Consider the following 12,257-nt stretch of genomic DNA (forward strand, 5'->3'; position numbering starts at 1 on the left):
TTTTTTTTTTTAATGCTACAAACGGTAGCCAACGTGGAAGCGATATAAAGGTAGGTGTATTTTATTGCTGTGTCGTATTTATTTATTTCTCAAACCAATAATTTCATAAAACTTAAATGCAAAAAAAATCTTTAAATGCGGTGTTGAAAAGTGATATTTTGAGTGACACATTTTAAATACAGTAACTATAAATAAAATAAAACACTCAAATAATTTACTGCCACGTAATTTTGTCTTTAATTTCAATGAATGAAAGTGGCTGCTCAAAATTTAATGCAAATAAACATTTTTTTGGTTTCATTTTTATTATTATTTTTTTTAATGCTACAAACGGTAGCCAACGTGGAAGCGATATAAAGGTAGGTGTATTTTATTGCTGTGTCGTATTTATTTATTTCTCAAACTAATAATTTCATAAAACTTAAATGCAATTAAAATCTTTAAATGCGGTGTTGAAAAGTGATATTTTGAGTGACACATTTTAAATACAGTAACTATAAATAAAATAAAACACTCAAATAATTTATTGCCACGTAATTTTGTCTTTAATTTCAATGAATGAAAGTGGCTGCTCAAAATTTAATGCAAATAAACATTTTTTTGGTTTCATTTTTATTATTATTTTTTTTAATGCTACAAACGGTAGCCAACGTGGAAGCGATATGAAGGTAGGTGTATTTTATTGCTGTGTCGTATTTATTTATTTCTCAAACCAATAATTTCATAAAACTTAAATGCAAAAAAAATCTTTAAATGCGGTGTTGAAAAGTGATATTTTGAGTGACACATTTTAAATACAGTAACTATAAATAAAATAAAACACTCAAATAATTTACTGCCACGTAATTTTGTCTTTAATTTCAATGAATGAAAGTGGCTGCTCAAAATTTAATGCAAATAAACATTTTTTTGGTTTCATTTTTATTATTTTTTTTTTTAATGCTACAAACGGTAGCCAACGTGGAAGCGATATAAAGGTAGGTGTATTTTATTGCTGTGTCGTATTTATTTATTTCTCAAACCAATAATTTCATAAAACTTAAATGCAAAAAAAATCTTTAAATGCGGTGTTGAAAAGTGATATTTTGAGTGACACATTTTAAATACAGTAACTATAAATAAAATAAAACACTCAAATAATTTATTGCCACGTAATTTTGTCTTTAATTTCAATGAATGAAAGTGGCTGCTCAAAATTTAATGCAAATAAACATTTTTTTGGTTTCATTTTTATTATTTTTTTTTTTAATGCTACAAACGGTAGCCAACGTGGAAGCGATATAAAGGTAGGTGTATTTTATTGCTGTGTCGTATTTATTTATTTCTCAAACCAATAATTTCATAAAACTTAAATGCAAAAAAAATCTTTAAATGCGGTGTTGAAAAGTGATATTTTGAGTGACACATTTTAAATACAGTAACTATAAATAAAATAAAACACTCAAATAATTTACTGCCACGTAATTTTGTCTTTAATTTCAATGAATGAAAGTGGCTGCTCAAAATTTAATGCAAATAAACATTTTTTTGGTTTCATTTTTATTATTATTTTTTTTAATGCTACAAACGGTAGCCAACGTGGAAGCGATATAAAGGTAGGTGTATTTTATTGCTGTGTCGTATTTATTTATTTCTCAAACTAATAATTTCATAAAACTTAAATGCAATTAAAATCTTTAAATGCGGTGTTGAAAAGTGATATTTTGAGTGACACATTTTAAATACAGTAACTATAAATAAAATAAAACACTCAAATAATTTATTGCCACGTAATTTTGTCTTTAATTTCAATGAATGAAAGTGGCTGCTCAAAATTTAATGCAAATAAACATTTTTTTGGTTTCATTTTTATTATTATTTTTTTTAATGCTACAAACGGTAGCCAACGTGGAAGCGATATGAAGGTAGGTGTATTTTATTGCTGTGTCGTATTTATTTATTTCTCAAACCAATAATTTCATAAAACTTAAATGCAAAAAAAATCTTTAAATGCGGTGTTGAAAAGTGATATTTTGAGTGACACATTTTAAATACAGTAACTATAAATAAAATAAAACACTCAAATAATTTACTGCCACGTAATTTTGTCTTTAATTTCAATGAATGAAAGTGGCTGCTCAAAATTTAATGCAAATAAACATTTTTTTGGTTTCATTTTTATTATTTTTTTTTTTAATGCTACAAACGGTAGCCAACGTGGAAGCGATATAAAGGTAGGTGTATTTTATTGCTGTGTCGTATTTATTTATTTCTCAAACCAATAATTTCATAAAACTTAAATGCAAAAAAAATCTTTAAATGCGGTGTTGAAAAGTGATATTTTGAGTGACACATTTTAAATACAGTAACTATAAATAAAATAAAACACTCAAATAATTTATTGCCACGTAATTTTGTCTTTAATTTCAATGAATGAAAGTGGCTGCTCAAAATTTAATGCAAATAAACATTTTTTTGGTTTCATTTTTATTATTTTTTTTTTTAATGCTACAAACGGTAGCCAACGTGGAAGCGATATAAAGGTAGGTGTATTTTATTGCTGTGTCGTATTTATTTATTTCTCAAACCAATAATTTCATAAAACTTAAATGCAAAAAAAATCTTTAAATGCGGTGTTGAAAAGTGATATTTTGAGTGACACATTTTAAATACAGTAACTATAAATAAAATAAAACACTCAAATAATTTACTGCCACGTAATTTTGTCTTTAATTTCAATGAATGAAAGTGGCTGCTCAAAATTTAATGCAAATAAACATTTTTTTGGTTTCATTTTTATTATTATTTTTTTTAATGCTACAAACGGTAGCCAACGTGGAAGCGATATAAAGGTAGGTGTATTTTATTGCTGTGTCGTATTTATTTATTTCTCAAACTAATAATTTCATAAAACTTAAATGCAATTAAAATCTTTAAATGCGGTGTTGAAAAGTGATATTTTGAGTGACACATTTTAAATACAGTAACTATAAATAAAATAAAACACTCAAATAATTTATTGCCACGTAATTTTGTCTTTAATTTCAATGAATGAAAGTGGCTGCTCAAAATTTAATGCAAATAAACATTTTTTTGGTTTCATTTTTATTATTATTTTTTTTAATGCTACAAACGGTAGCCAACGTGGAAGCGATATGAAGGTAGGTGTATTTTATTGCTGTGTCGTATTTATTTATTTCTCAAACCAATAATTTCATAAAACTTAATTGCAATTAAAATCTTTAAATGCGGTGTTGAAAAGTGATATTTTGAGTGACACATTTTAGATACAGAAACTATAAATAAAATAAAACACTCAAATAATTTACTGCCACGTAATTTTGTCTTTAATTTCAATGAATGAAAGTGGCTGCTCAAAATTTAATGCAAATAAACATTTTTTTGGTTTCATTTTTATTATTATTTTTTTTAATGCTACAAACGGTAGCCAACGTGGAAGCGATATGAAGGTAGGTGTATTTTATTGCTGTGTCGTATTTACTTATTTCTCAAACCAATAATTTCATAAAACATAAATGCAAAAAAAATCTTTAAATGCGGTGTTGAAAAGTGATATTTTGAGTGACACATTTTAAATACAGTAACTATAAATAAAATAAAACACTCAAATAATTTATTGCCACGTAATTTTGTCTTTAATTTCAATGAATGAAAGTGGCTGCTCAAAATTTAATGCAAATAAACATTTTTTTGGTTTCATTTTTATTATTATTTTTTTTAATGCTACAAACGGTAGCCAACGTGGAAGCGATATGAAGGTAGGTGTATTTTATTGCTGTGTCGTGTTTATTTATTTCACAAACCAATAATTTCATAAAACTTAAATGCAATTAAAATCTTTAAATGCGGTGTTGAAAAGTGATATTTTGAGTGACACATTTTAAATACAGTAACTATAAATAAAATAAAACACTCAAATAATTTATTGCCACGTAATTTTGTCTTTAATTTCAATGAATGAAAGTGGCTGCTCAAAATTTAATGCAAATAAACATTTTTTTGGTTTCATTTTTATTATTATTTTTTTTAATGCTACAAACGGTAGCCAACGTGGAAGCGATATAAAGGTAGGTGTATTTTATTGCTGTGTCGTATTTATTTATTTCTCAAACCAATAATTTCATAAAACTTAAATGCAATTAAAATCTTTAAATGCGGTGTTGAAAAGTGATATTTTGAGTGACACATTTTAAATACAGTAACTATAAATAAAATAAAACACTCAAATAATTTATTGCCACGTAATTTTGTCTTTAATTTCAATGAATGAAAGTGGCTGCTCAAAATTTAATGCAAATAAACATTTTTTTGGTTTCATTTTTATTATTATTTTTTTTAATGCTACAAACGGTAGCCAACGTGGAAGCGATATAAAGGTAGGTGTATTTTATTGCTGTGTCGTATTTATTTATTTCTCAAACCAATAATTTCATAAAACTTAAATGCAATTAAAATCTTTAAATGCGGTGTTGAAAAGTGATATTTTGAGTGACACATTTTAAATACAGTAACTATAAATAAAATAAAACACTCAAATAATTTATTGCCACGTAATTTTGTCTTTAATTTCAATGAATGAAAGTGGCTGCTCAAAATTTAATGCAAATAAACATTTTTTTGGTTTCATTTTTATTATTATTTTTTTTAATGCTACAAACGGTAGCCAACGTGGAAGCGATATAAAGGTAGGTGTATTTTATTGCTGTGTCGTATTTATTTATTTCTCAAACCAATAATTTCATAAAACTTAAATGCAAAAAAAATCTTTAAATGCGGTGTTGAAAAGTGATATTTTGAGTGACACATTTTAAATACAGTAACTATAAATAAAATAAAACACTCAAATAATTTATTGCCACGTAATTTTGTCTTTAATTTCAATGAATGAAAGTGGCTGCTCAAAATTTAATGCAAATAAACATTTTTTTGGTTTCATTTTTATTATTATTTTTTTTAATGCTACAAACGGTAGCCAACGTGGAAGCGATATAAAGGTAGGTGTATTTTATTGCTGTGTCGTATTTATTTATTTCTCAAACCAATAATTTCATAAAACTTAAATGCAATTAAAATCTTTAAATGCGGTGTTGAAAAGTGATATTTTGAGTGACACATTTTAAATACAGTAACTATAAATAAAATAAAACACTCAAATAATTTATTGCCACGTAATTTTGTCTTTAATTTCAATGAATGAAAGTGGCTGCTCAAAATTTAATGCAAATAAACATTTTTTTGGTTTCATTTTTATTATTATTTTTTTTAATGCTACAAACGGTAGCCAACGTGGAAGCGATATGAAGGTAGGTGTATTTTATTGCTGTGTCGTGTTTATTTATTTCACAAACCAATAATTTCATAAAACTTAAATGCAATTAAAATCTTTAAATGCGGTGTTGAAAAGTGATATTTTGAGTGACACATTTTAAATACAGTAACTATAAATAAAATAAAACACTCAAATAATTTATTGCCACGTAATTTTGTCTTTAATTTCAATGAATGAAAGTGGCTGCTCAAAATTTAATGCAAATAAACATTTTTTTGGTTTCATTTTTATTATTATTTTTTTTAATGCTACAAACGGTAGCCAACGTGGAAGCGATATAAAGGTAGGTGTATTTTATTGCTGTGTCGTGTTTATTTATTTCACAAACCAATAATTTCATAAAACTTAATTGCAATTAAAATCTTTAAATGCGGTGTTGAAAAGTGATATTTTGAGTGACGCATTTTAGATACAGAAACTATAAATAAAATAAAACACTCAAATAATTTACTGCCACGTAATTTTGTCTTTAATTTCAATGAATGAAAGTGGCTGCTCAAAATTTAATGCAAATAAACATTTTTTTGGTTTCATTTTTATTATTATTTTTTTAATGCTACAAACGGTAGCCAACGTGGAAGCGATATAAAAGTAGGTGTATTTTATTGCTGTGTCGTATTTATTTATTTCTCAAACCAATAATTTCATAAAACTTAAATGCAAAAAAATCTTTAAATGCGGTGTTGAAAAGTGATATTTTGAGTGACACATTTTAAATACAGTAACTATAAATAAAATAAAACACTCAAATAATTTATTGCCACGTAATTTTGTCTTTAATTTCAATGAATGAAAGTGGCTGCTCAAAATTTAATGCAAATAAACATTTTTTTGGTTTCATTTTTATTATTATTTTTTTTAATGCTACAAACGGTAGCCAACGTGGAAGCGATATAAAGGTAGGTGTATTTTATTGCTGTGTCGTATTTATTTATTTCTCAAACCAATAATTTCATAAAACTTAAATGCAAAAAAAATCTTTAAATGCGGTGTTGAAAAGTGATATTTTGAGTGACACATTTTAAATACAGTAACTATAAATAAAATAAAACACTCAAATAATTTATTGCCACGTAATTTTGTCTTTAATTTCAATGAATGAAAGTGGCTTGCTCAAAATTTAATGCAAATAAACATTTTTTTGATTTCATTTTTATTATTATTTTTTTTAATGCTACAAACGGTAGCCAACGTGGAAGCGATATGAAGGTAGGTGTATTTTATTGCTGTGTCGTGTTTATTTATTTCACAAACCAATAATTTCATAAAACTTAAATGCAATTAAAATCTTTAAATGCGGTGTTGAAAAGTGATATTTTGAGTGACACATTTTAAATACAGTAACTATAAATAAAATAAAACACTCAAATAATTTATTGCCACGTAATTTTGTCTTTAATTTCAATGAATGAAAGTGGCTTGCTCAAAATTTAATGCAAATAAACATTTTTTTGATTTCATTTTTATTATTATTTTTTTTTAATGCTACAAACGGTAGCCAACGTGGAAGCGATATGAAGGTAGGTGTATTTTATTGCTGTGTCGTATTTATTTATTTCTCAAACCAATAATTTCATAAAACTTAATTGCAATTAAAATCTTTAAATGCGGTGTTGAAAAGTGATATTTTGAGTGACACATTTTAGATACAGAAACTATAAATAAAATAAAACACTCAAATAATTTACTGCCACGTAATTTTGTCTTTAATTTCAATGAATGAAAGTGGCTGCTCAAAATTTAATGCAAATAAACATTTTTTTGGTTTCATTTTTATTATTATTTTTTTTAAGGCTACAAACGGTAGCCAACGTGGAAGCGATATGAAGGTAGGTGTATTTTATTGCTGTGTCGTATTTATTTATTTCTCAAACCAATAATTTCATAAAACTTAAATGCAATTAAAATCTTTAAATGCGGTGTTGAAAAGTGATATTTTGAGTGACACATTTTAAATACAGTAACTATAAATAAAATAAAACACTCAAATAATTAATTGCCACGTAATAATTTTGTCTTTAATTTCAATGAATGAAAGTGGCTTGCTCAAAATTTAATGCAAATAAATATTTTTTTGGTTTCATTTTTATTATTATTTTTTTTAATGCTACAAACGGTAGCCAACGTGGAAGCGATATGAAGGTAGGTGTATTTTATTGCTGTGTCGTATTTATTTATTTCACAAACCAATAATTTCAAACGTATTGTGTATTTTTTATTTTGTTTAATATTGACAAACGTTGCTTGTTGTAACTTTCATGCAAATAAAGATTTTTATTGGTGTTGTTTTAATTTTTTAAATGTCTTGCTACAAACAGTAGCCAACGCAGAAGCCATATGAAGGTAGGTGCATTTTTTTGCGTTTTATCTTGTGATGTGTTGATTTAATAGCTTGTGTGCCATATATTATACCGTATTGTGTATCCTTTATTCTGTATAATATTTATTAAAGTCGCTTGTTGTAACTTTCCTACAAATTAATTTTTTTGTTGGTTGTGTTTTTAATTTATTTTTTAGGTTTTGCTACAAATGGTAGCAGATGCAGTACAAAAGGTAAGAGCATTTATTTAACGCCAAGTGAAAAAGCTTTCATTTTTGTGTACTATTTTTTCATTTCACAAACCAATAATTCCTTTATTCCCTTCATTTGAAATAATCATTGTTTACCTCATCCTTATATCCTTTTTTCCTGGCAAGAATGCTCTAAACCTCCACGTGGTTCTTGCTGGACAAATTAGTTATTAGCTAATTTGACCCTTTAGAGCAATCCTTCAATATAATATGTATTCTTGATTGTTTTTTACACCCTTTAAGTTATGTCGCTTTTTGTAATTTTCATGCAAATAAAAATTTTTTAATGGTGTTGTTTTTAATTTCTTTTTATTGTTTCGCTACAAACAGTAGCCAACGTGGAAGCCATAAAGGTAGGTGCATTTTTTCCCTTCAATTTATCTGTGGTATTGAATTTCTTATAGTTTGAGTGCCACATATTATGTTGTATTGTGTGTTTTTTATTTTGTATAATATTGATAACATGTAACTTTTATGCAAATAAAGATTTTTTTAATGGTGTTGTTTTTAATTTCTTTTTATTGTTTTGCTACAAATAGTAGCCAACGCAGAAGCCATAAATGTAGGTGCATTTTATTTTTGTCACGTATTTTTTTTTATTTCCAATAATTACCAATAATTCTTTTATTTCCCTCATTTTCTAATAATCATTGTTTACCTCATCCTTATATCCTTTTTTCCTGGCAAGAATGCTCTAAACCTCCACGTGGTTCTTGCTGGACAAGTTAGTTATTAATTTGACTAATTAGAGCAATCCTTAAATACGAATTTTTTTTAAATTCGTTAAGATCCTAAGGGTCGTTTGTCCGAACATGATTTTTGTACAGTCAAAGGCCCTATTAGAGGGCTTGATTTCCTACAAAAATTAAGAAAATTGCAGGATATAAAAGGGATGAAAAGAAAATAAAGTTTTCGAAATAGGGAAATTTTATAGAATCTTTAAAAATTCATTAAGGTCTCAAGGGGTGTTTGTCCGAACATGAATTTTTTACAGTCCAAGGCGCAATCGGAGGGCTTAATCTCTTGCAAAAATAAAGAAAATTGCGGGATATAAAAGGGGTGAAAAAAATAACGCTTGCAAAATAAAAAAATCTTAAAGAATCTTAAAAAATTCATAAGGTCCCAAAGGGTGTTTGTTCAAACATGATTTTTTCACAGTCGAAGGCCCTATCGAAGGGCTTAATCTCCTGCAAAAATAAAGAAAATTGCAGGATTTAAAGGGTGTGAAAAAAATCGGTTTGCAGTGCTTCAATATAAGAATAAAAAATTCAGAAATTAAATGCAGTCAAGTTTTAATTTTTAATAGAAACACATTACAATGGTCAAAAGATGATTTAGAGTCCGCAAAATGACAAATCGTCCACGGTGGCAGGAGTGCGCAGAGACGAAAACTCGTCACGGACGAGTCCAATCTTTAAATTAGGGGTGTTGGTAGAAAACAGTGGCGTGGCGTGGCCCTACATCTGTAGGGAATTCGTCTTAAAATTTAACATTTCAATATTACCAGTTATAATAAAAATAGCAGTAGAAACATTTTTTGCAATAAACGCGTTTTTACTCGTTACTCATTGAGTATTTTTATTTATTCGACGTCTCTGCTTTGTATTTCTAGGAGATCAACGTGTATTAGCATTAGATATGATTTTTACTATTTCATCGTGCTATTATTGAATAGAGGAAATAGTAACTACTACAAATTATAAATCTCAAACCCTTCTTGATTATGGAATAGTTTTTTGCTACGCCACTGCTCAATCTCCCCACTCGATGAAGTACGCATTGGCTCCGCCTATCGTGGTCGTTTACGGAGTTTCCGAGCTCTAATTCAACGTCCTTGAAGTTAGATTTTTTTATTAGGACTCGACAAGGGACACTGAAGGACAATAAAATGCAAATTAAATGAAAATAATTTATTCGGGGGTAAACCTACATTTGTAGCAGTGTATGTAGCAGGGAAATAAATAAATTAACTAATCTCGCCTCAAAAAATGGACTAGCAGAGCATTTAGGATTTAAAATACTTATAACAAATCAAAGTCAACGAAAAAAGAAAAACAGCTCCTACAAATAATTGTCAATACGAACGAGGCCACTGGTTGGATTTATCAGTAAGAGGTACATAGACAACACCCATAAGAGATTTACGTTGAATGGAACCATCTGGTAATTTATCAATTTGCTCTAACTGTTGATCGCCCCCAGCGGGGCCCACGGGGATTATTAGCCTGCCCCCAACCTTCAGTTGATCAACAAGGGGTTGGGGCAAAGTTGGGGCAGCTGCCCCCACGTGTATAGCGTCATAGGGCCCCAAATCGGGGTACCCTTGCCGCCCATCACCTAACAGAAGCCTCAGTTGGCCAGACTGTAATAATTCTGGTTGGTCTCTTTCAATATTTTTGATGGACATTTCGACCAGTTCTGGCATGTGGTCAATTCCGACGGCAATTCTACAAGTTTTAAATAAATAATTTTTTTGTTATTAATTATTTATTACCCTTTCTCCCCCAACATGATGGCCATGCATGCGGTAAGGTAGCCACTCCCAGAACCCACATCCAGAGCCCTATTACCATTTAAAAGTTTGTCTTTGAGGAGCTCCAAAGCATGGGCGTGCATATGGGGGGCACTGATGGTGACCCCGTAACCTATGCCTTGCGGAGCGTCCATGTAGGGGTTGTTTCTGGAATAGTTGCCCCTGTCCACTGACAGCATCGCACTTTCGACGGCATCGCTCCTTATAATTCCGTTCGCTTGAAAACAACTGTTATAACCTCACATTTGCTGTTGCACAACTTACCTCTCAGATTTCGAATTAGTTCGGCGTTGGTTTTACCGTGGGACCTCCACGCCATCACCGAACAAGAGATCAATAAAGTACTCAGTAGCAATATATATCGCATTAATTTATTTACGGACGAGAACGAAAATTTTCCATTTTAAAATCGTGTCAAAGTGACGTTTATTATTAAAAATTTCTGACACATGTTAGGGAATTTTTATTGCGTAATGTAACAGGTGGCAGTGACCCGCAGCGCTAAACTTAAACATTTTTTACAATCATTGATTTAAAACGTCTATAACTTCGTTAAAATCGGTTACGAACCATTTTGCTTTCGCTTGAACCGTCGGTCTTATGACATTTCCACCGTACCCTGCAAATCATAGTGAATATCGTAGTTTCAAAAGAAAATTCAAAATACCGATAAAACCATCAGCTGGGGGAGACGCTTCTAAATCGGTAGCCCCATCACCTATCAGTATAACATTTTTATAATTGTGTTGTTTTTTCAAAAAGTCGATAACAACGGCTTTGCCACCACTTCTTGAAGTTGGAGCATTTTCATCAAACCCGGCATGTTCCCCTGGAAAAACAACTAACCCGAATTCCCACATTCCTGCAACGTACCTGAGTAGTAAAATTTCAGCCGATTGGCATAAATGTGGTCGTAGGGAATGTTCAACTGTGCCGCAATTGGTGCAATAATACATTTAAAACCACCAGAAATTAAATAAACTGGAATTTTACGACTGTGCAACAAGTTTATCAAATTCCTACAATTACAACCATCAGCAGTTTCATTTATTAAAATGTTTATTCACCTACTTGACCCCCGGAGTCAAAGTGGGTGGTTTGGTTTTCAAAAAATCCCGGATTTGCGTCAATGTTGGTTGTATAATATCCAGGCGCAGCTTAAGCGATTCTTGAAAGGTCATCGTTCCTGTCATTGCTTTGGCCGTTCTTTAAAAAATACCATTGGGAAAATCATAAAATGAGGCACAGACTTACAAATTTGCAACTTCAGCGCCCTTGTTGCAAAACTTGGCGAGTTCGTCGATCCCTTCTTCCTGGATTACGGTCGAGTCGACATCGAAACAGACGCAATCCGCATTTTTTAATATTTTTTGGACTTCTCCACTCATTTTGTTCTTTGAGACTAATTTCGACCTGTTACTGGGGAGTCACGACTTTGGTCTAAACGAAATACTATGCACAACACTCGAAGGTCAAAGTGATAAGTTATGTCTTTCTTAATCGTTGGAGCGAGTTAACAATACTTGTAAACACAACTACACGATAAAAATTTTGATTCTTAGATTGCAAAATATATTTTTTGTATGTTGCGCACCGGTTGAACAATAATGACTACGCTCAAATTAAAGATAACTGTTCCGGGCGATAAAAATCTGATAAGGTTTGTAATGAATGTGTTAGAAATATTTTTACAAATTAATGAAAATAGTGAGGAATGGAACAAAAATAGACCTACTCTTGCCTTAATCCATGACTTGGAATAGGGCTTGGCGAATAGATGGCGCATTCACAGTGTAAAGAAAGTTGCATACAGCCTTCGAAAAA

The 12,257-nt window shown here is 29.6% G+C and overlaps 2 protein-coding genes across 2 annotated transcripts; both read right to left on the reverse strand.

Moving 5' to 3' along the window:
- Positions 1-9,795: 9,795 nt before the first annotated feature.
- On the reverse strand, positions 9,796-10,834 carry Pcmt (Protein-L-isoaspartate (D-aspartate) O-methyltransferase). Its single transcript, XM_965993.4, has 3 exons — positions 10,698-10,834; positions 10,395-10,650; positions 9,796-10,347 (listed from the first exon to the last, which is right to left on the reverse strand). Exons 1-3 carry the CDS (start codon positions 10,798-10,800, stop codon positions 9,975-9,977), a joined length of 732 nt encoding a protein of 243 aa, XP_971086.2. The 5' UTR covers positions 10,801-10,834; the 3' UTR covers positions 9,796-9,974.
- Positions 10,835-10,881: 47 nt separating this feature from the next.
- On the reverse strand, positions 10,882-12,045 carry aay (astray). The gene is made up of 5 exons (XM_001812609.4): positions 11,688-12,045; positions 11,505-11,639; positions 11,307-11,452; positions 11,101-11,262; positions 10,882-11,052 (listed from the first exon to the last, which is right to left on the reverse strand). The coding sequence occupies exons 1-5, from the start codon at positions 11,819-11,821 to the stop codon at positions 10,958-10,960; spliced, it is 672 nt and encodes a 223-aa protein (XP_001812661.1). The 5' UTR covers positions 11,822-12,045; the 3' UTR covers positions 10,882-10,957.
- Positions 12,046-12,257: the final 212 nt, after the last annotated feature.

This window comes from Tribolium castaneum, chromosome 9 (assembly GCF_031307605.1).
Source record: "Tribolium castaneum strain GA2 chromosome 9, icTriCast1.1, whole genome shotgun sequence".
Lineage (NCBI taxonomy): Eukaryota > Metazoa > Arthropoda > Insecta > Coleoptera > Tenebrionidae > Tribolium > Tribolium castaneum.